Consider the following 24,903-nt stretch of genomic DNA (forward strand, 5'->3'; position numbering starts at 1 on the left):
TCAGAACACAATAACATGCTTCAATTTGCTCTTAGCCCCAAGTTCTGCAAGGCAGTGAGGACACATCTTGTAAATTTAAGAACTCCCAAGCGCATCAGAGCCCTACATGAAAAGTCAGTAGGCAGGTCTACAGAAACAACCTAGTCCTGTCATTTTGGGAAATATTTTACCTTTTACGCTTTGGACTTGGGTAAGTCAAATTTCACTTACATGAAAGCTAACTGCTTAATGGCTAACGTTGATATTGACATGAAACAAACAAGTAATAGAAGTAATTTGTCCTCAAACATCATTGTGTGTTGCAACAGCCTGCCACAGCTATACATCCAGGTTCCTACTCTGAAAAAAAAAACCAGAGACCTAAAAAGCATGCTCTGTATGAGGCCAAGATGAAGTCAAACATATCTCTAAACATTGTTTTGCACTTCAACCAACCTGAGTACACCACCCATCAAAAGGGAGGTTTATGATCAGCTCCTGCCCTATTCTCACATTCTTGCTCCTTTCTTTTCATCAAATTTGCCCACTTTTCAGTAACACGAATCAGCTAGATCAGTTCTCCTAGCAGAAAGTAAGTAATCAATTCCATTTGCGAAGAAAACTAATTAAATTTTCTACAAAAATCAGCAAGTTGATCAGCTTAGCCTCTGGTCACAAGATGACCAGCAGCAACACAAGGAATGTGGCTGACCCCATTTCGCCATCAACCCACAGAGGAGACATGATAAAATTTCCAGTGTACCATCTATTCTAGTGAGCCAGTGACTATTCACATGATTTAAAACTTGTCTACATGTATATTTTATAGCCATTACTGGATACATCCCCAGAACCCTTATAGAAAGCTAAGTAATGCTATTAGTCCATTATACATGCAGAGGAACAAGTTACAGTAAGAGTATGGTACCTTGCCCAAGGTCACAAGAAAAACACACAAAACCTATTTCCACTCTGTCTTTAAAAGGAGCAGTCCTGAGCTACTGTCCTGAGATTTTATTCCCTGTCTATGCTCAAAATATTTTTTTACGCTAGACCAACTTTAAGAGACTGAATCTAAAGATGGAATATAAAAGCATAATGAAGTGAAGATTGAGTAATACTTTCTCTGCTCATTTCCATCGCTCTTTCAAAGACTAGCCATTTTCTGGGAAAATTCAGGGAAAATTCAGGGAAGCTAAGCAAAGCTAACTTTACGACAGAAGAAACTTCTGGCATTCGAGGAAACTTGGTCAACATATGGATTCTCAAAGCGGTACTTCTACTGTTAGATGCTGTTTTCTCTACTACAAAAAGAATTGTCATAAATATGTTCTGAAATCTCTCAAGCAGAGTTACAGAAAGCCTAACTGCAGGCACCTTGCCTTGGGAGTAATCTTGGGAAGATAATAGCCAGGTGCACTTAGGAGCAGGTGCAGGGGAGAAATTATGATCACTTCTTTATTAGAGTTGGAAATGGAAAGCATTTCCCACAGTCAAAGTGAGGTCAAGCTGAGGAGTTGGCCACTGAGACACCAGGCTCTTCATACTTGAAGAGAGAAGGCAGCAAGTGAGGAAGATGATGTGGACATCACCTGGATTTACCAAGAGCAAATTGTATTCAACTAACCTGAATGCCTTCAGTGTGATATGACTGTGAACTCCGTGGACAAGAGAAAAGCAATCATATTGCATAGCTGGACATTGGCAAGGCTTCTGACAGTCTCCCATATAATCCTAAGAGTATAAAATATTGCAGTGGTATCAAAAAACACAGACTCTAAAAGCTACACCAAATTAAATCAGTTAACAAAACCTTTTAAAAGTTCAGGAACAGGTTTTTCAAGTGGTATGTAACTTCTCTTGAGGTCTGCAAGAACAAGGTATCTGCCACTACCTCTAGACTATGAAAGAAAATAAACTACTCCTATGTTTAAGGTCCCTAAAGACCAGACTAAAAGAAAAGGCCAGTGTAAAATCCACACCTTTATTCCCTCAAACTTCATTATATAGGGGAAAATGCAGCTTCCTGAGAGAGTTAATGAACTTTTTGCAAACAGGTTGGACTTTAAATGATACCTTCCCCTCCCTCTGAAATTAGTCCATTAGGATGCATACATAGTCACAAATTCCGGATTGAGAAAATGAAAGAACTGGTATTATTTCAAGTTCCCAACAATCCAATGTTTTTTGGTTTTTTTTAAATCTGAAGCCAGCTATTAATTTTATTGAAAATGCAAACTTAGGGAAAGTAATGTAAGAATTTAAACACTTGCTATTGCCATATGTGGCATTAATACTGTACTTGGAGGCAACTCTAGGTCATAAAACACATTTCCCCATAAGACATGATGTTCTTATCTGTAGCCTTTATGTCTTCCTGTCCCACAATGTAAAGGAGAGAAAGGAAGAAAATAAAAGCTTCCTGGGTATTTGAAATATCAAAATCAACTCCTGTTTCCCTTATCATGTGAAAGTGCTCATGAAACACAACAGAAAGGGAGGCACTTCAACTCTCAGAAAGACAATGTTGTCACTCAAATGACAAACGGAGACTAGTCATAGCATGTAATGGGTTATTGACATGAAAAAAATCATGACTGAAGTGACTGCATTGCTCTCCCTACATGCTTCAAGTTGTACAACAACGTTACAGATTATATGGTAGGCAATAACAAAGAAAAATTAGAGGAATCTTAGAGTCCTCAGAAAGAAATTTTACTTTTAATGTAGTTCTTCTTTGCAAAGTGGTATGAAAACTGCTTGAATCTTTACATAAATGAATGGCAACTTCCCTGACATAAAGACTACAGCAAGAAACCAAAAACCCTGTATCTCAGAATGTTTCAACAAATCAGGTGAGACCATTACGTTTTACCTCTGTTTTCAGGTGATGTCCACACATACAAACTTTGGAATGAACTTTTTTGGGGTTGCAAAAAACCCTCACCTTGGAATGTTTGTGCAAATGTACATTTGCAAAGGCCTATGTCTAAAATATTAATGTGGCCATCCAGAAATTACTCATGTGCCTTCTCTCTGAACAGAAAATATAAAAAACTGAGAGCAAGGTGAAGACAGCATTATTTGTGTCCAGGCATACATAGTGAATTGCAAATAAATAAAGAATTTAAACCACCAGAAAATCCTAAAGGACCTGCCAGATGCACTACAACTTTGATAAAATTAACTCACAATTAGAATATCCCTTGCTTGCGAAAAGTAAGAGTGACCGCTATTCACTCCAAATACTTAATATTCCCCTTCTTGGTGGTTTCTGTAGTTTCCACATCCCTCACTTAAAGGTATCTAACAGAAGTTAGTTCAATGAGCCAATGACTCCACATGTCTCAGGAAAACACTGGTGTCCATGATACCAATTACGCTGAAAAAAAAGAATATTTCTGCATCAACATTCATGTATGTTTTTAGAGCCCACTATTCCAAGGAGTCAGCCACAAAAGTTGTTTTTGCTGTTCTTGTCTTGCTGCAATATTTGGCCAGTTTGTACCTGGAGATTCAGGGGAAATCAGTGAGTCTCCCACTGTGAGTATACCAAAAGAGCAGACAAAAGCAAACAGCAAGAAGAAGAAGAAAAAAAACCCTACACAACTCTATTTCTAACTGCTTGCACAAAAGTACTAAGCTAATACAGAATCCAGAACTCAAACCTACTGCACGGAAAAATCTGAAAAAAACCCAGATTTGGCCCTCTCATCTTGCAAGGCAGGTCTTTTCCTCTGATTTGGCTATCCAAGTCAAAAGCTTTCAAAGGCTGAACTGAACAACCATGTTTTCCACTCCAGAACCCTAAAAGAGCTTCCATGTTTCTGTGTACTCCTACAAGCAAGTTCTCTGCTCCTTTCAGCAATCTTCAGCCTATGGTTTCCTTCAATTCCTTCACGCTTCATTGTTCCTCTCCCTCTCTGCTTGCCCCACCTCCACCCTAAAAACTTCTCTGCGCCTCATGGCTCAGTTGCTTTCAAAATTCACCCATCTCTTCCTTCACAGCAAAGCAGCCAGGACACTATAACAAGAGAACCTTTCTTCTGCTGCTAAGCCACATGTTTTTTTTGGTTTGGGGTTTTTTTTTAAGGAAGAAAGCAACACAATAAATGGTAAATGTGCAGTAAATACAACTAAACAAAGCTATCTGTTACAATATCCTGCTCAATGGCTAAAATATACACATATATAGGAATTAAAGTTAATTAAGTAGAACTAGAACAAGCTACTGTAAAACCAATGTAACTCACAGAAAAGAGGCCACTACCAGCAGTTTTGTTGTTTTCAGACTACATCGCCATCATCATATCTCAAATTAGACATGCAATTATTATCTAGAATGGCGTCTTGGGAAGGTGTTTCCTTCATGGTGGTAACAATCAAACACTCATCAGTAACTGGCTCCCCATCAAGCTGTTCTACTCAAGTCAGGAGCTCCACATTTTGAGCCTGAATAAATTAGCCAGATATGTTATAAAAAATTAATAACACCCAGAAATAGACTGAGAACATCTGATGCCACACAGAATCATTAAGTAAATAAACAAACCAACAAGTATTCCCAAAGGTTCTTATAAAATATTTTTAATCTTGCAAATACTAGAGAAACACATATTAAAAAAAAAAAAAAAAAAAAAAAAAAAAATTTAAAAAAAAATGCAAATAGCTTCTAGGGAGAGACTTTTAGCAAAAAAGAAATCATAGAAAGCATGAGCTCAAATACAAAAGCCATATTAGTCCAAACAGGAAGGTATCTTACAGCCTTTCAAAAATACTACAACCCTCTCCCCACCTTGTTTAAGCAATGAATTAAAAAAAAAAAAAAGCTGGAACAACAAAAATGCATACTATAGTGGTAACCTGAGAGCTAAAACATATAAAAATTTCATATACTTCATTTGTGTCTTAGATACTGTGGCCTGTAAATAAGAAGGTATTACTATACAGTGGTACTTCTATAATAAACGGGCATTTCTACATCTGCCGTAAATTTCTCATTTGATCAGAGAAAATCCTATTTACTACCTGCACAAACTAACTTGAAAAGATGCACTCTCAGTTTTCTATTCCTGAAAAACAGAAATAAATGTACAGTCACTTGAAAAACGGATTCTATAAGAAAAAGTTTTTTCATCCTTTCCAAGACGCAATAGTACAGTTGCTTGTATTTCTCTGCACGGAAAAAAAAAAATCGGAGCCCGTATTTAACTAACAGGAAAGAGATTCTGAAAGAACATGCTGTTGGCTGACACAACAAAGTCACACTAGTGGTCAAAAGTATTATTGCTCTTCATGTAATCATTGCCTTTTTTATTGCCATATCTATAGACCACACTTGCAAGGCTGTCAGCCAACTCACACAACTCAGAAACTTCCATCTTCCTTGCGACCTCAGGGTTTTCAGAAGGGCGTATTTGGGATTTATGAGTTTAAATCACTTAAGAACTTCAGAAAGTGTTGCCCTGCCAGAACAAAAATTATGCATAAACCTTGTAAGAGAAGTGCATTCTTGCAAATCCTACATATATTTTGCTCACCACATTTTCCCTGGGTGCTTCACACAAGGCACATTGCAGAACACGGCATGCGATACCAAAACAAGGCTTTGGATTTGTTAGAGGAGTTTGAGAGGACAGAGCAAGAGGGTGGGGACAAGGGAATAAAGAAAAATAATTCAAAAATAAGCATCATGAAAGAATTGATGAGATTATATAAATAGGAAAAAAATTACAAACCAAGGGCCTTGGGTAGGTAAACCCTGGAGAAATAAAAGGGAAACAGTTGTGCAATACAGTCTCTTGTAAAAATTGATATCAGCATCAGTTATTTAAAGCCAAACAGAATGCCTGGAACAGCCCTAGCACAGACACACACTAGAGGAACAAAGTGCACAAACAGGGAAAAAAAAAGTATTTCTCAAAAATTGAAATTTCCAGCAGACAAAGGTTTCAGCTGTCATATAGTTGCAGAAACAAACTGATTTAGGCTGATGTGCATTGAGACCATATATCCAGAGCCAGAGAATACAGTGTGGCACGTTCCAGCTTTCCGCGGCAGGAGTTTGATGCAGCTAAGCCACGACAAAAAGGCTCAGAGAGAACAATATTGCAGAAAATGGGATAAAGTAACATAGAAGGGGTTAGCTGCCTGCCACAAGCCCAATGGAGAATTGAAAGGAAAGTCTGCAGGGACAGCAGCTCACGCTGGCAAAGGAAATTGCATTGTTCAAAAGGGTAACGTTTTCCAAAACACTTAAGGGTTTTGTTTCATGTTAGACCCAAAGGAATTATTCAAACAATAAATTGTTTACACTGTAAAAGCCTGGAAACAACATTTGGCGTATTGATGTATTTTGACGCTCACAACATCCCAAACAAGCACCAATGAGTCTTCAGCATCATAGATTTGGTTCACATTCTACAAACAAGTCACTCAAAAATAGTTTAAAATTGCAAATAATTTCAAAAATGTTTGGCTTTCATTCATCAGTGATTTTTGTCTGCTTGTTTTAAATAATTCATTTTCAAGTCATCTTTTCTTAGAACCAACCCATCCACTGCCCAAACCAGGGGAGTTATGCAGTCGTTATTGATGTAAGAGGAATCACTCAAAAGACGCCTCTTCTCAAGGATCTAAAAAGCACAGCTCCAACAGAGGAGGAGAATTGAATATACTTTATCCCATATTGTTTTAAGAAGCACTTTTGCACAGTACTGCATGCATGACTCTGAGCAACTCTTTACCTAGCCAATAGCAAAAGTCAGATGTCACACAACATACTGGTTTTCTGTGAAAAGATACATAGAGAAATTGTAGAGTTTAGCAAACACTTCAAACCATGACTGAAGCCACATCTAAATTATGTGAAGAGTATCACTATCCTACCCGAACGTAGCAGTATGGATCTTGTCGAAAACTCAGGGAAACTACTTTTCCATAAGGAATCCAAGATCACAAAATAAGTAGAAAGCTGCCTTCAGTATTAGAGTTTATAGCACTAAACACAGGGCTGCAGGCCTAAGACAATTCTTTAATAAGCAGGAAGAAGTTATGGAATGTACTGATGACGCCTTAAGTTTTAGCTTTCATATTTGCAGATTCTGCGCTGCCTAGGGGTGTAGTTCTGAGCCTCAAATTAAGTGCTGGTAAGCTGTCTTCACAGAGTAGGCAGACAAAACAAATCCTTTTCCTGCTGAGGACCAAGGACAACTTTCAGCCCAACAGCATAAACCACATTGGGCTTCTGAAGAGAGAAACAAGAAGGATGAGACCTCACAACAAGAAGCTGTAATTGGACAATTAAACCCCAACATGCAAATGGACCAAAACTTATAAAAATATAAGATATCATAACCGGTCAGCTATTTTGTGACCATTCTTGGTCCACCCTGGGTGTGGCCCTGGTCAGGGTCCTGTCCTGCCCAAAGTGGATCTGGGAGGCCTTTCAATAAATATCTACTATATTCTCTAGCTCTGACCAGTCTCTGTTTCAGGTCAGCCTTCTTAGGCATCACTGATTCCGGGTAAGCAAGAAAACAGTGTGTTCTCTGCCAACCCATTGGCTTGAAACCTCTGAAACACCTTATTCCATAAGGTAATAGCAAATGGGCAACACAGGGTTACAAATGCACATCAGCTTCTGTTTCAGAAGACAGAAATCCCCACCCACTGTACTACAAAGGCTGTTAGAACTCCAGCCCTAGAGCAAACTGAGCATTAGTTCTAACTTATTCTATTTCACTCATCTTCCCAACTTTTTCTATGCTGGCTATTTTATCACTGCCCAGGAAGAGACTAAACTTCCATCAGAGGCCAGCTTCTGTCAGCAGCTGCCAGAAAGCCACAGGAATTTCTGTAAGACCCTTAAACACTTGTGTTCCTTTAAAGGTTCCAGGAATACAAGCCTTTCTAGATGTCCATGGGTCCTCTCCAGCAAACTGTGGGGAAATAGCGGAACCTGATATGAGTCCCCATCTTTATTGTAGCCACCAGTCTTCCCAATGGACATTCTTCTATTTGCTCATCTAATTAGTTTTTCACAACAGGCAACAAGGTGTTTTGGTGACTTTGTTATTTTTCTTTTCTTACTCAATTATTATCATTCAAGCAGGTTCACATTTCCACTTAAATTAGCACAAAACATGAAAACCGATTATACCTGCTATCATTAATCTGAAATTATATTCCAGTTTAGGTTTGATTTGTTTTTTAGCAGGATCAGCACTGTTTTTCACTTACACTTTCTAAAGAAGTACAGAAGTATTCTAATGGGGAACAGAGAAATAATTTCACTGGTGGCTTTGTTTTGCTGAGTTTTCGTAAGATATTACTCTTGGCACATAATTGCAGTTTCAAATGCACCCTGCACCTGACTTCCTTGTATATTTTCCTTTCTGAAACGCCTCAAGGTGGGATTAAATGGTGAACAACCGGATCTATATATTTTTTTTCATATTCACATAGATATTACAGTTTCTTACATCCCCTCTGTTAGATTAGGATGCCTTCTGTTCTTCTGATAGCCTTGTGCTAACTGCAAAGTGTTCTCAAATAATTTATACAGCAACTAGCCTGGTGATCCAGAGACCTAAAGCTCAGGTGAGCATTCCAAAACAGAGTTTTCTTCCAACTGCTTAGCATGAGGTACGGGACTTGGTTTAGTTTAACTTCCATGTTAGCCGAGCTGATGTACAGTCTTTACAGTCTCCTCTCAAGGAGCTCATATACAACTTGAATCCATAGTAATGAAGTCAATGGATCATGGTTTTGGAACAAGATCAAACAAAAGTGCACAAGCTGCATGTAGGAAATAGTGTCACCTTAAACACCATTCTCAGAAGCAAATAGCCTCAGCTGAAGTAACGCCTGAAGTCTGTTCAGCCCATAAAGCGTATTCCCTTATCAAAAAAATCCCCTGCCTAGAAAAGAACAGTGATGAAACTTAATGGACACAGCAGCAGAATTTCCGTAACATGAAAAGCAGAGTAAGGCATGTTTACTGTGGCTAGAAGTGCTGAAGACCTTATCATCTTTTACACACTCCTGTGATTCAAAACAAATATATATCTGCTCATTATGGCAGGCTTTTTACAGCATACGCTGGCTTTTAGAACACTAAGTTAGAGAATAACCCTAAGAACATTTGCCTTTCCTGCAGTAACAACAGGATCAAGAATTTTTAGCTGGTCACTATCACTGTCTCATCACTGCTCCACGTTTGGTTTTGCTCCAAACAGTTAAAATGCCTTTGGGAAATCCAGCCTACTTAATGTATCAGAATGCCAGGAAATATCTAAATCACTATTTATTTTATTAGCAGCAATTCTCAAATACATGAGCTTTTTTATTCCATTAAACATTTAATTACAACTGTAAATAGAGATACATGTATACCAACAAAAATAAAAATAGAATGACCAGTATTTATGTGCTGCAACAACTTTATCAGTTACAAAACAAGCTGCTGATTACATCGATATCGTGCAGCCAAAAATGAAACTTACTAAGTTTTCTCAAAATCTTGGTTTTAAGATGAGAAATTAATAAAATGCATTTTATTCACCTACAAATACTGCACATAAAGGATTTTACAGGTTGTGCAGAAGTGGGGAAAAAAATGAAAATTTTGCTTCATCTTCAGAGAGCAAGCCAAAGTGGTATTACTAAAAATACCACTCTGACATTTCTTTGTCCAGGGCTAGATGCTATCTAAACAGTCAAATTCACAGTGCATTGATCAAAACAACAACAACAAAAAGACAAATGCCTATAAAAATAGTCAAATCCTATGTTATATTTGGAAAGCCTTTATAGAAGTTAAAGAATTCTAACGAGCAAATCCTATTAAGAAAAAAAAAAAAAAAATAGACAAAATTTTGATGGATAGGCACTCAAAAACCCCCAAGGACTAAGTTTCCAATCTAATAAAAATTATTTTCTGATTAAATCAATTCACTTAACAGGCACCAATTTACCATTCCTTTCTTCTCTTCCCCCTCCTGGATTTCAGAGGTTCCCCCAACTCTCTGCACACATTTCTTCAGCTGAGTGGCTCCTCTGCCCACTCAGGCCCAGTAGACAGTCAAGCAACCACAAGAAGCCCAGCGTTTGTCACTTGAGGGGACAGGTGGGTTAACTGCCTTCCCTTGAAATACAAATGACCAGGGAGTGGGTGGGTGCCTCATTTCCCAATCAACTGCACCTCCACCAGGCGAGGGAGCACCTAGGTACGCACCCAGCCCACCACTGCCACGTGGGCATGCAGGTCTCAAGCCAGCACATAGCCTGGATTCGGCTGTTTAGGGAATATGGATGCCAGCACAAACTTATTGCCTAACAGAGATATACCATCAAGTAATCTGCTATTTTTCCCAGAAACTGTGAAGGGCAAGTTGAAAAAAACTTGATTGTCCCACTCAGGCTACACAATCTTACAGACATTAGAGTCACTACATGGGAAAATGAATGTTACACTTTTTCACTCTACCGGCTGTCCTCTAGGAGTGCAAAAGGATTTAAAAATTGCATCCAAACTTCATTTTAAGAAACCTCCTTTCAGATTCTGAAATACAACAGAGGAGCTATTTGATGTATATGGATATACGGACCTTGTAAGACATTAGCAGGGTGCCTATTTTTTTCCTCCCAGTAATGAAACTATAAAAAGGCATGGAAATGAGACCTGAAATAATGTTTCCAAAAAGGTAACAAGAGGTGGGCTGTTAGAAACCCATCTCTCATGCCTTAAGAAACATTCCATCAGAGGAGACAGATCTAGGGACTTTACTGCCAGCACAGGACTTTCTTTTTCAGGAACAATGAAGAGTATATGACTTCCCATTGTGAACAGCAATAAAGTAGCGTTTATTAATCATTGGCATGAGCTGGCCAGTTGTTTCCATCCTTTTGATACTCTGGTAAAGTCATTTTACCTCCAGTATTTTAGCATTCCTGGTTATAGAAGGGAAGAAGGCCTAAGCTCAACATCCAACCAGTCATATCACCCAGCTTCTCTGGGCATCATCTACAGATAGTGAACTGATAGCATTTGTGAAGAGATATTCATGAAGCATAATCTTCCTGGTGCTTTAAGTACTCCTACTACCCTTAAGTGTGTTACAGTCAATGGTCAGCTACAAGAGCAAATCACTGAAGACTGCAGAGTATTTGGTTGTGTTAACAGACAAGGAGATTAAATTCCAAGTTTCTGCAGCTCCTTTTTCAAAATCCTTAAACAAGGATGGTAAATGCTGTTAAAATAAAGGATGACAGTAGCAAAAAAACTAATTTGGATCTTCCTTAATGCTGGTAGCATTAGGAAAAGCAAAGCAGTGGAAAGAACTTTCCCTATACCTACGCTGCAGCTAACACCTGGAAGAAATGCAGACTAAGATATATGGCTTTTTTACAGAAACCAGAAAACTTCATTTCTAAGAAGTCCTGAATGGTCTGAGTTAAATTATAAAGTAATGTATACATGCATATATAAATTAATTTTACTAGCAACTTTGAAACTTTAATTTATTTTGTGTTCCTGTGCAACAGCACAAAGTCAGGCATTATAAACTAAGCTTGTTACAGTGAATATACCTCTCAAATTATTTTAAATTTAGCTTTTGAGATTTGGACTTTGAAAGTGACTGTGAAATCATCAGAACTGATGTGTTAGATTAATGCAATGTTGAATTATTTTCTCACACACCAGAGAAAGAAGAGCTGTCCCTAGGCATTGCAGTGCACCCCCACACCCGAGCAGGTGTTCCCGTATTAAGAAAAGAGTTTAAGCCTCACCTCTGAACTTTTAAGGAAAAAGAACCAGAAACTTCTATGCTTCTCTCACCATAATTGGCTCAGTGCCCGGACAAAAGTGCCTGTTGGACCCTTGAACTGCTCCTCAAGGAATGTAGCCACTTCCATTGGGCAGCTTGCCAAAAATCCCTCCTAGATCGTGGAATACTTAAGAGAGAGCACAGAGTCTCTCCGGGTTTTTTCGGGGTATCTTAGCAGGTGCAAGGGACCTCCCTCCACTGTGAATGGCTTTTATTCTTTTGTTTTGTATAGTTTGTTATTTTCTCTTTAATTAAAACCTTTTTTGCTTTTTCAAAACAGCTCTAATCAAGCCATCTCGCTAATTATTCTTAAGCCATTTCTGGGAGGTTGCTGGTCACCCTCAGAGTGTGATGAACCCTTGTGGGGTTAACAACACGCTGGCCTCATGCAGAAATTCATCACCTAGGACTACTGTATTTGTTTTACATGGCTAGGTTTTGGGGAGTGTGGGGCCACTGCAGAGGTGGCCTCTGTGAGACCAGCAGCTGCCTCATGCCAGACACTGCCAGCTCCAGCTGGCTCCATGACAAACCTGCTCCTTGCCAAAGCTGGGCCCATCAATAAGACTGGTTGGTGCCTCTGTTGATAACACGTCTAAGGAAAAAAAACTGCTGCCCAGGAGCTATGGGAGAGGAACAAGAAAAATGTGAGAGAAACAGCCATGCAGACACCAAGGTCGGTGAAGGAGAACAGCAAGGAGGTGTTCCAGGTGCTGGAGCAGAGGTACTGCTACCCACAAGGAGACTAGGTTGTGCCCCTGCAGCCCATGGAGAACCACGCCAGAGCAGGTACAGCAAGTATCCACACTGCAGCCCATGCCAGAGCAGCTGGATGTGCTCTGAAAGAAGCTGTAGCCTGTGGAGAGCCCACAAAGGAGCAGGACATGCAGCCCATGGGGGGCCCATGCTGGAGCAGTCCATTCCTGGAGTGCACCCCATGCTGGTACAGTTTTTGAAGTGCTACAGCTTGTGTGGGGGACCCACATTGGAACAGCTTGACAGGGACTATATCTCGTAGCAGGGATTCCCACATCAGGGAACTGTGAAGAAGGAGTGATAAAATGTTATGAACTGACTGCAGCCCCCATTTCCCAATACCCTGTACCACTTGGGGGATTGAGGAAAGGAGGTTGAAGATTCGGGAACAAAGGACTGACGTTGAGCCTGGAAAAATGGGGAGAGGGGAGGTGATTTTAGTCTTGTCCTTGTTTCTCACTATCCTATCCTATGTTTAATTGGAAAGAGATGAAGTTATTTTTCCCCAAGTTGAGTCTGTTTTGCCCATGACTGTAATTGGTGAACTCCCCATCTTTATCTCGAGCTAAAAGATGTTTTATCTCATGTTATCCCTGTTCTGTTGAGGAGGGGGAGAGAGAGAGAGTGTCTTGGTGGGCAGTTGGCAGAAAACCAAGGTTAACCCCTACAACTAAAAATAGAAAAACAAATTATTAGGTATCATATTTCCACTGGTTTGCAATACAAAATTACTTTTGTGTGTGGTAACTACAATAATAAATTACTCAGGATTTGAAATTCCCCATACCACTTTCAAAAGAAAACTTTTTTTTTTTTTTTCTCTAAAATGTTATTCAGTATTTTCCCAACACTGTTCAATTATTTTGGTCCCGTTTCTCCACTTTTCTGAACATTTATTTTCTCTAAGTATATTTGTCTACAAAACATTACTGGAGAAAGACACCTGCAAGGAAATCAGAATTTCGATGTAAGAATTCCCCTCCACACAGAGTCTGTCAGCAGTGAAGCAAACTGCATGCCACTACTTCAGCAAGAATCACAACTCATGCTAAGTACCACTGCTCCAGGCAGGCAATCCACATACCAGTCTCCAGTTGAGAAAAAGCCCAAATCCCTCTAACTTAATTGAGTTTGTTCCCTTGATTTTAATGACAAAACCTAAATATAGATACCTGTCTCCAGGACCAGACAGACATTTGGAATTATAATCTGCATCCACACCATCAAAAAACCTCAAATATTGGAAACTAACTCTCTAGAACCCTCTGAATTGTCCCCATCTATGTACCTTCCTACATGGTACACACCATTCCTCTTGGCATCTGACATTATTCCAGATGACAAATTATTTATAGCTGCCTAGCGCAAAAGACTCTGACTACTGCGCACCAAGCACAGCATCACCGTGCTTGGCAAGGGAGGGGATTGTTCTGCTCTGCCCTGCTCTGCTGTGGCCTGATCTTGAGTCCTGTGAGCAGTTCTGGGTGCCACAAGAGAAGAAAGCTATAAAGCTGTTAAAGTGAGTGCAAAGGAGGGTGACGGAGATGGTGAAAGGCCTGCAGGGGAAGCCATGAAAGTGGCTGAGGTCACTTGGCTTGTTCAGCTTGGAGAAGACTGAGAGGAAACCCTACAGCCATCTACAACTTCCTCATGAGAGGAAGCAGGGGAGCCAGCTCTTTTCTCTAATAACCAGAGACAGGACCTGAGGGAATAGCCTAAAGCAGGGGAGGTTTAGGGTGGATATCAGGAAAAGGTTCTTCATTCAGAGGGTGGTTGGGCACTGGAACAGGCTCCCCGGGAAAGTGGCCACAGCACCAGCCTGACACAGTTCAAGAAGCATTTGGACAATGCTCTCAGGCATATGATGTCACTCGTGGGGTGTCCTGTGCAGGGCCAGGAGTTGGACTTGTAGATGATTCCCGTGAGTCCCTTCCAAATAAGGGTAGTCTGTGATTCTATGACCTCATTTAACTCAAAAGACCCATGTTTGCATTTATTTCAAGACTGGGGCTGTTTTGGGAATATGGGAATGTTTTTTGAATGCTGATTTGCATCCTTGCATTATTCTTCCTTAAACTGAAGCAATTGCCACTGTCCAGCAACTGATTTGGATTGACTGGATTCTACTCCTGTTACATGCTTTACATCAAGCTGTGTCCACCTTCCTTGTCTAGGTGTTGCAGGTTATAGCTATGCACATGGTGTCTTCTGCATCCTTCTGAAGATTACGAATCTATCTTCTGGATTTTAACATTAGTGTTAATTTTAATGTAAGAGCAGAAATGCACTTGGAAGCTGTCCAACAAGGCTTTTGTTATGAATTTCCAATACCATTAAAGAAAAAGAAAAGAGAGAGAAAAAACAAAAGCTGCCTAACAGACTTACTAGTTTTTTTGAATAATAAAAATGAACTAGCAAAATTGGATTGGAATTTCAGCTTTTTTAAAGGTATTATGACAGGTGAATTAAATCTATATTTTATTTAGGATTTGCTCATGCAGCTCTAAGAAACATTCTAGCCATGCTTGTCAGGCACCATTGTAAACTGTCTTAAGCCTAACAGTTGCATATTAGGTACCTGTCTCTGCTGCCAAGTGACACTCCTTGTACCTCATGGATACTGTTCTCCCTGGGTAGCAATGCTGCCAAAGGCACAGCAATGTGCTGAGCAACAACATCAACTGGTCAAGTAACAGCAAGAGCACTTAGAATCTGAAAATCAACATTGCCCTTGCTGCTGATCAGAACTTCAGAGAGGAGAAGGGGGAAAAAAAAAAAAAAAAAAAAAAAAAAAAAAGGCAATAATTGTCAATAACGTCTCCTAATTATGATTCTTCAAAAATGACAAACTGAGGATTGCCAGGAAATAACACTGTTCTGATGTCAGGTCTCTCCAAAAGTTGTTCGGGTCTGAAGCTTCTATTGTTTAAAATTAAGTTCTCTAGAATTCTTTGCTGAGGTACCAGGAACACAGCTATTCAGTATCTGTCATTACTGTGGGATGCAGAGGCACGACAGAGAGCTGCTGCAAATTAAACCAGACCGACTAACTCCTATCAGCTAAAGCCTACCAGGTTAGCTATCCTTTCCCAGTCCCTATCTCCTCCTACTCCTCTTAATGAATTCACATTTCATTTAAAAAAAGACAACACCAGACAAAGAGAAAGAAAGAAACAAACAAAACAATATGCAAAGAAGAATTTAAGACTATTTCACACATCCATTTTCTCTCCAACACTTCTAATGCCAGGCAAAAAATTCCACAAAGAGGCACAAGGAACTAGTTGAAGCAAATACATAGAATTTGAACGATTTCAGCTCTGCAGGGATTTCAGGCAAAGGTTTGCAACATGACTGTGGTCACATCTACAGTGATGTAGATGGAGTTCCTCGCATCTCTTGTAAATTCCTCCACCAACAGTATGGCTCTTCAGCACACTGGGTACAGCATGCACACACACTGAGGCCTCACTTCAGCAAAACCCCCTCATTGGGCTGTCAAACGTCACAGCAAATTCATTTAATTTTAAACACAGCATCTGAGTTCACAAAAGAAGAGGGGTGGGTTGTGTTCAAATCTTTTATCGTACAAGCTGTGTTGTTGCCACTTGGCAAAAGAAAACCATCCAAAACATCTAGCCAATGAACCACACTACATTAAGATCCATTTGAAGAACAATTAATTAGTAAGACACCAGCAGGATGTTCCAGATTTTTACTTCCTTTATGGTCAGTCAATAATTAAATATTGATCAATTTTAAAGAAACTCAATCATATTTGTGCATCTGAACTTCTTCTGTGCTTTCAGAAGAGATAAAGCAGTTGAATTTTGAACCTCATTGTCATACTCTTGAATCTCTTTACCACAGTCATCAAAGTGACATCTGTATAAGAAAAAGCCTAAAACAAACACAAACAAACCAAAAACCACAACAACAAAACTCACAACTTTGTTAGAGTTCTGAAATCCAGAAACAAACTGTTTCAATATGTGAGAATCTTTTGACATAAACAATTTGATACAAATTGGCTTCAGAAGATGTTTTTTAGCCCATCAAATTGTATGTGGATTAGTAACTGTTGCACATGATTAAGTTAGCCTATTCACTTCAACAAAAGTCAATATAAAATACCTACCGTGGCCTACAAGGTCTTACTGTAAGTAATGAACAAAACATGCTGGCCCAATTTCATCCCTGTTACAACTGAAATTAATTTAAGAAATTGTTTCATTGAAGCAAAACCCACTCCCCTCCACAATGCTGAAAGAGTCCATATGAAACCTCAAAATCTGTTCATGTGTCTCTTGACTTGCACTCACTATATACCCCTCTTCTGCCTAACCAGTCATTGTGCAGCATCAAGTCTGTGATGGTACGCTTTCAAATTCAGTGCCTCCATGAATGCTCACTCCTTGTATTTTGATTTTCTTTGCAGGTATCAAGTAGCATGATTATCTCAGAGGGAGCTGTAATGAAATGTTATGCAAACTTTGTAAGGTGAATGGAGAATGTGAATATCTTCATTATGCAATATTGCCCATAAGCTATCATATGTCAATGACTATCCCATTCAAAGTGATGCATCTCAAAGTAATTGGTTTGTCTCTGGGACTGGAAGATTGGATTGTAGGAAATAACTTCTTTAGCAAGAGAACACTCAAAACCCTCAAAGATTCATCTGAAAGCAAAAAATAAAAAACTTGCTCTAAAACTGTGTAAGCAAAATAGAATTTATAAATAAATAAACATTTTATTTATATTCATGCAATATTCTGTCTGTTACAACACTCACGAGTAATGCAGTTGCCTTAAACCATAAAACAAAGTATTTTCATGTATCTACTGTTAGCGTATCAGTGTACTGCAGGGTAGTCACAATAAATGTAGATTAAATTAATACTTTATGGCAAGCATTATCAATGCTCCTATTTTTTTTTTTCCCTTTGCATTGTTCAAATAGGCTGTGAGAGTAAAAATAACTGGATCAAATGAGAGGGAAACCCCCAGAAGAGCATGCATTACATATTACAGAGAAAGCTTTTCACAGAAATGCTGCAGAGATATTGAAGACTAATATTGTGACAAAATACTGACTTAATAAAAATAGTAACAACCCCCAGGAACAACAAAAACCCAAAAATCCAGCAACAAAACCACACACAAAATAAGGTTTTGCACTTCCAGTCTTCAAACAAGTTAATGCTTATTTTCTTTTTTCCTGCTAATATTGTGATAAGGTTTAATATACAGGTATCTGACCATTCAGCTACCAGATATCAAAATGTTGACAGATTAATCCCCCCACAATTAATAACTATTCATTTGATCACAGATATCAACACGTAGCAAAATCTGCTACAAAAGCCACAGCTCAGATTTCTGTGCTTGCGATGTTTCAGCTGTACTGAGATAAGGCACTGACCTTTATTCCTGATTGACAATGGGAGAATACTCCACTTACAAGCTTACTAGTGTGAAGCTTTGTTGTCAGTGTGAAGAATCACAAAATTGTGTTAAAAGGAAGACAGAATTCAATACTTTCCTCAACATTTGATATGTGATCTTTCCAACAGATCATCAGTTCTTGTCATTTCCACAGAAGTATAAACAACTCAAGTTTAAGATTTCTCTAAGAGGGATAAAATACTCTGCAGCTTAGGGGGAAGGGAGGGTTACAGTCCATTAACTAGTTGGTAAAGGATCTTCTTTCAGGTTTCATCTTTAAAGAACTCTACTATTCCATCTAGGATTTTCATGTAATAAAGGCAATTTATCCTTCTAATCAGACCATTTCTATTCAAAGAGACTTGAGGTGGCTGTACCATAAGAAATATTTTCCTGTTCCTCTTGAAGTCAATGTGACTGTGATTGCATATTACTCGCGAATGTAAAGGATAGCAGACTGTTGCATTATGCAAGCCCATCCACATCCTTTTGCATCCCTGTAAATGCAGCTACTTTCCTGTCTTGATTGTACTGTACACTCCAACAATGGGTTTCACCTAATAAGCTATTCAGGAAACTTACACAGCACACAGGTCATCTCAACCCATTTCCTTGCTGTTACAAGTAACATGAAAAATGCTTTCAAACATCATCTGAGATAGAAACACTTGGAAGCACCTTAAATTCTCATAAAATATTCACTAGAGCTATTCACAGTGTCAGTCCTACTGTGACCTCAAACACAGTTATGTCTGTAGTAATGCTGCAGCAAGAAAAGTCTTGAAGGAAATCTCTACTCCACATAAGTAGTGTATGTTCAAAGTCCCATGCATGGAGAAGAAAAAGATGGAGGAGGGAGAGAATGAAAATCACATCTGAAATTAAAAGATAAATAAATAAATAAAACAAAACAAACAAAAACCCAACCACCAGCTATTTTCTTTTAGCTATTCTAGAACTACATTATAATCATCATGAGATAAATGTTCTAACCTCCATCTGCACCATCCCAATCTTTCTCCTCCTACATCAGTGCTGAATTTGCTGGAGTAGAAGAAGGAATCAGCCAAGAAGGTTAAAAAATACTTCCAGTTAGAAGGAGACTCTCACGTAGTTTAGAACTGTACAGATATACCATTCACCTCAGATCTGACCACTGTGGGACCTCTAAATAGCTCCTTTCTCTATCATTTGGGAAATGCCATGCCCAACTACTGGAGCAACACTTTTCTTCTGGAGTCCCAGATGGCAGACAACCTAACAGAGTACACAGGTCTAAAAATTAAAAAGAAAGAAAGAAAGAAAAAAAAGTGGGGGGGAAAAGAAGCTGGCTTACGTGCTCCAGTTTGTCTTTCCTCCTCAGCCAGACACTGGCACTGTAGTCCTGCTGCTTGACAGTGCTGTAGAAGTTCGCACCTACTCTGGTGAGGCTTGGGGAAGGCTCCCTGGGTCTGCTCTTCAGCCTCATCTGCTCGAAGCCCTCATGGGGGGATGAGGAGAGCCAGTCATGCCTGACTTCCATCTTGACATGACAAGGCAAAGTCCAAGGAAAAAAATCAGAAGAAATGAAGAAATTAAGAAGCACTGAACGAAGATGGTCCAAAAGGGAACAGGATGAGGGCAGGAGAAGGAAATTAAAAAAAAAAAAAAAAAAAACAACAAAAAACTTAAAACCAGAAAATGTTAAGAGAAGGGGGAGACAGGCAGAAACAAGGTAGGAGTGGAGGGAGAAAGAAAGGCTGCAGGTACGAGAGAGGAGCGGGCTGGGAGAGATGAAGGGGCACTCGGGAAAGAAGACGCTCCAAGATGCCGCTGCTTGTTGCCCTGGCCGCCAGCAAGCTGCAGTCCAGGACCGCCGCAGCGGGAAGCGGCCGCCCGCGGCTGTGCCCGGGACGGCGGCGAGGGGCGGCGCGGCCCCGGCAGCCGAGGCCGGGCGGGGCTGCCGCCTCCAGCCCGCCTGCAGGTTGGCGCAGTGGAGGGGCCGCCGCCCGCCCGGGGATGAGCCCGGCTCCTCCCCCGCCTTCCCTCCCCGCAGCCACCCTCGGGAAGCAGCCAGCGGCACGGGAGAGCCCCTTTCCTTTCGGCAGGAGCTGCCGCCGCCGCCCTCCTGAGCCCCCCCGTGCCCCTGGGGAAGTTGTCTCGCCTGCTCTCCCCCCGTCCCGGCGGCACCGACCCGCCCGCAGCCCGCCGAGGGCTGGGCGGCCGCTTGCCACTCCCTCTCCTGGAAGCCTTTGTCCGATCTTCCCACGGCGGAGGCTCCCGGGGCCGCCGCCCAGCCCTGCCCAGCCCAGCCCAGCCCGGGATGGGGTGCGCTCCTCACCCCGCCCGGCCCCGCCACGGCCGCCGGGGGATGCGGGGCTGCGGCCGCCGGGACCACCGCGCCGGCCTCTCCCGCAGCTCCTCGCCGTCACCGCGTCCCCTCCCTCCCTGGGCAGGGGCTCCCGGTGCTCTCGGGCGTAACCAGAGCGAGATGCCGGCCCTTTCGCCGGGGCAGCCAGGAGCGCGCCTCGCCTGACCAGGAGGCGAAAGCCCCGGCTCGGCCCCGGTCCAGGTCCGCGTCCCGCCTGGAAGACCCCGCCGCCGCAGCGGCTCAGCCAGCACCAGACCTCAGAAATCGATTCGCTTCTGTGGTACCGATGTGCAGGGTCGCTGGGACTCCCGCATTCGTAGATCCCTGGCATCTAGGATTTCTCTCGTAAAATAAAAAGACCTTCTAGGGTGGCTTCTATAGTCCGCCGCCGTCTCTTTTAGTAGAAGTTGATGCGTGTTGCAGTTTAGCTCAAACGTGTTTCAGCAGAAAAAAAGGACTTTCCTTTTTCACGCTATGAAAAGCCACCTCGCTAATTGCCCACACACTCTGTAAAGCTATATTAGGCACAGTCAAGAAAACTTTCTCACACAGTGCATCAAGAAATATTTACTGGAGCTCAGAACAACATTTCAGTTTCCTGGTCAATATCTGCCGTCAGGCAACTGTTTGCATGTATTCCAGTCCTTTGGAAATAGGAGCCCCTATGAGTACGTACGATTGATACATCAGCATCTGCAGATTTTTTTCTTCCCTACTACAGAACTACGCTGATGTAGCTATTCAGACAAAGGAACGCTGAACTAAAGGTCTGCACTTGAATCCAGTTAACTGAAGATAGTCTTTAAATGGTAAAGTACATCCAAATTTCTGAGAAAATTATAGAAGAGCCCTCAGCTAATCACTTGATCTATTTCCATCTGATCAGAAGGAAAATTTAAAATATCCTTATGACTGGACTTAAGGTCCAATACTGCAAAGTATCGGCCAGAAACCAGACAGATAACTAATTTTTTTCCCGTCAAAATTCTAAAGATAAAGGCAAAACTCACATCGCAACACATAATTTAGGATTATTATTAATAGATAATACTAGTAACTCTGTGAAATACTGGAAAAATAAACTGAACAGTAGCACAGGTTTGGTAGGAACATGAATTATAACACCTTCGTCTAGAACTTGAAAGACAATTTCAAAATCCTTACCTAAATACTGCTACAAAAAAAGAGCATAACAAAATGCCAACAACCAGAACTATCAATATCATACACAATATTATATACTTTTAACTCACCGGTATAAAGCATTTGCAGTTTTCTTTCTAATAACTTTCTGGTTACTTCAGTTAAGAAATTCAGGTATTTCCAGGATTGTCAATACAACCTCAAAACGCCTGGATCAAGCAGGACACCTTTGTGATCCTGCTGCATGCAGGACACACTGGAAGGCAGTGAGATTTAATGTGTGGCATATCCCATCTGCAGCAGCTTTAAGCTCGCACAGAATTACTTGATTAGAACCTGCTGAACTGAACTCCAGCTGCAGATGCCCATTTAGGAATTCTGTATGCTCATAGGTGCACCTACTCCCAAAGGACTGGAATAAGTGCAAATATTCAGGCAGAAGAAAAGGACAGAAAGGAAAACAAAAGAGCCTCTGTGTTTCTTCAAATATATCATATCCCAACAGGTGCACATATGCATACATATATATATATATATATATGTATAGAGTTCATAGAAAAACTGCATGTGCCGTAAATCAGGAGAGCCTGCTTTATGCTGGTTTTGCATAAGAATATTCACATTGTTTCTATAGCAGTATCTGAAGCAATAAAAAAGCAACTTTTCCTTTATCCTTCTGATCTTTCTTGGTTTTGCTGCTTGCAAATATTCATAAGGAAAAGTAATTAGTGTCACTCTGTAGTTGTTACCTTCTTTGCTCTCCATCCCTTAATACTCTAACAGAATCAATATGCCACTGATTTTGAGTACAAGACATTGTCTCATTCCCCCATATGTACTGGATTAAGGTTTATGGGTTTTTTTGGTTTTTTGTTTTTTTCAAAATATATGATAGCTATTCGGTAGGGTTAATTTATCCTGCCTTCTCTAGCTACACTACCAGCAGACCTTCTCAACTGCCCAAGGAACTTCTTTCTGTCTATCCAGGACAGCCAGAAAATGAAGTCCTAAAGTTGCTTTTAGTCTCTAGGCTATAAAGAGTGACTTTGCTCCTCTTTCCAAACACCCTCTTTGACATGTAGGTGTGCTTGCTGCTTTCTACTACTACTACTGCCAACGTTATTATTATCCCAGTCCTACTCTTACTAGGAATAAGAGGGAAAAGGCAAAAAAAGAAGCCTGGAAAAAGACTGTTAAAATCATGTGAACAAGCTATGCTTGCAAAATCTTTGTTCCTTGCTGACACCAAACAAAAAAGATTTTAGTGGGAAAACGTAATCTAATGACTATAAATTTTTTGTGTTTTGATAAAAATTTTATTCAGGCAAAGTAACAAGCTAAGAATACAATGTCAGTCCCTAGTAATTTAATCTTTTCAAATTAGAGTAATTTGAAAACAGTAAAGAGCTGTTTTTCAGATTTCGTGTTCCAGTTTATTTCCAGGTTAGATCTATGCAAAACTACTCCAGTTTTGTTAAAACAACCACAAGCATATCAACCAATTTAATTCAAAGATAATTCAGTTCATTAAAATTCAATCAGTTCTGTAGTAGATCGGCAATTCCAATTGGCTGTAGGAGCTGGATTAAACAGCTGTCTTTCTCTTCCACGCAATTTTCAGAATTACCCAAACACCTGCTCCTGTCAAGGCCCTTTGCTTCCATACCCAGATGACTACAGCAGCAAGGATGACTGAAATTACAAATATCACACTTACATAATTAGCAATAGATGCAGGTAATGCATATCATAATATGGTTCTACCTTACCATGGTTCAGGCTACAATTTTCTTCAATTCGCTGCCCATCTTAATCAAGACTCAGAGGAACTCCTTTAAAGCAATCTACAGAATTTTCCATTTTCTATATGAACAGGATGAATGCTGTAGGGGGCAGAGTTAACTCAGGCCAATGCAAAGAAAATCAGGATATAAGTAGAAACATGTAGGTAGGGCTACAACAGATTTACTTTTTTAAAAAGACAGCTTCTATTTCTTCCAAAAATCTCACCCAGATAAGTTTCAAAGGACCTCCTCCCTGTGCTCCAGATTTCTAAACACATTCTTTTAAATGAAGGGGTTTCTAGCAATTCAACCTGCCTACAAGAACCTTAGACCTTTTATCAGCAAATGTCATCTACCTAAAACTATTCCTATAGCAAAACTTTATTTTGGCCGCATACCAATACTTGCATGCAAGCACCTGTAATAGATTCAAAGCCTCCTTATGAAGTGCTAATTTCTAATGCAGAGCTGGGCTGCACACGAGCAGTGGCCCACTTTTTAGAATGTACCGCACCTGACCGAAACAGCAGGCAGCAATTGCCTTGCAGGCTTCAGCTGCTGTCCAGTCAGAGAGCTGTGACTGGCACCAGCTCCAGCAGCAGTGCTGGGCCTGGCAGCCAGGTGGGAAGGGAGCTGTCACCCGCTTACCCAGCTCAGCTGAACGTGCTTTCTCATCTAGGAATTGACAGAAACTCTCAAATGGAGAGATCTTTTTAACCTCCCAATACCGCTGGCCTGTTCCACATTCAATTGATCGTCTTTCAAACAATTTTTAGAATTACCAAAACACCAGCTCCTTCCTAGCCCCCCAAATTCTATCAGCCCGCAAAGAAAAATCCCGTTGCAGCAGGCTGTTTCCTCTATGCTGATATGCTGGCTGTGCCTCCATGCCTATCTGCTACTACCTCCGGGAAGCAGCTGCCAATCACTGAAACATGGGTTTGCTATAGGGAAGGAGCAGAGAGGAAAAAAATAGGAAGAAAAAAGAGAGATTTTTTTTTTTCCCCTTATAATGCAATGTCCTACAGTGCCAAGGACAAGGTCAGAATAGTAAAACTCACTAGATGTGAAGTAGAAAAAAAGCAAGAAAAAAAAGCTAGACTGCTACATGAAAATTTATAAATAATTTCTTCATTGTTGCTTTGTCAAATCTGATGCAGCACAGTATGAAACCTTTATACCTTTATCTTCAGTTTTTGGACAAGAATTGCAGTCGCAAGTATGAAATGGGAGGGTCAAACCTAAAGTTAATGGGAAATTTTTGAGTTGGAGGTGCTTCAGATTTCAGGTTATGACTATATCAGACACCTACCTCAGAAATAACATGGGAATGTCATCTAATTCTGATAATGTTCCCTGCCTTAGCTCTCTCTTTCTGAAGTCAACTATTAACCAAACTCTTCTCTGTCTCTTTGCCTGAAATTTTAACCTCAAACTCTTTCTTCTTTGCACGATCTCTGATTTAAAAGAAACAAAACCCATCAACAAACAAACAAAAAAATGCCAAACCACAAACAAACACAACAAAACCCCACAAACAAGCAAGCACGCCACAAACCTTAACATACAGAACAATCACCTGTTAGGAACATCATTAGTCTTGAGACATCTC

At 40.4% G+C, this 24,903-nt stretch overlaps 1 protein-coding gene across 8 annotated transcripts in view; it reads right to left on the reverse strand.

The window, feature by feature from the left end:
• Nucleotides 1-23,658, reverse strand: part of PLD5 (phospholipase D family member 5) — a 172,873-nt gene extending 149,215 nt beyond the window's left edge. For 2 of the 8 annotated variants that reach the window (XM_058419905.1, XM_058419906.1), the window contains exon 1: nucleotides 21,618-21,759. Coding sequence is in view for 5 of the 8 variants with exons in the window: in XM_058419902.1 (XP_058275885.1) it covers nucleotides 19,351-19,536; nucleotides 20,621-20,695 (261 nt within the window). In the remaining 3 variants the exon portion in view is untranslated. Of the gene's footprint in view, nucleotides 1-19,350; nucleotides 19,537-20,620; nucleotides 20,880-21,617; nucleotides 21,760-23,276; nucleotides 23,391-23,476 lie in introns of those variants that run through there. The other 6 variants (XM_040059552.2, XM_040059553.2, XM_058419903.1 and 3 more) reach the window with 6 other exon arrangements.
• Nucleotides 23,659-24,903: the final 1,245 nt, after the last annotated feature.

This window comes from Hirundo rustica, chromosome 3 (assembly GCF_015227805.2).
Source record: "Hirundo rustica isolate bHirRus1 chromosome 3, bHirRus1.pri.v3, whole genome shotgun sequence".
Taxonomy (NCBI): Eukaryota; Metazoa; Chordata; class Aves; order Passeriformes; family Hirundinidae; genus Hirundo; species Hirundo rustica.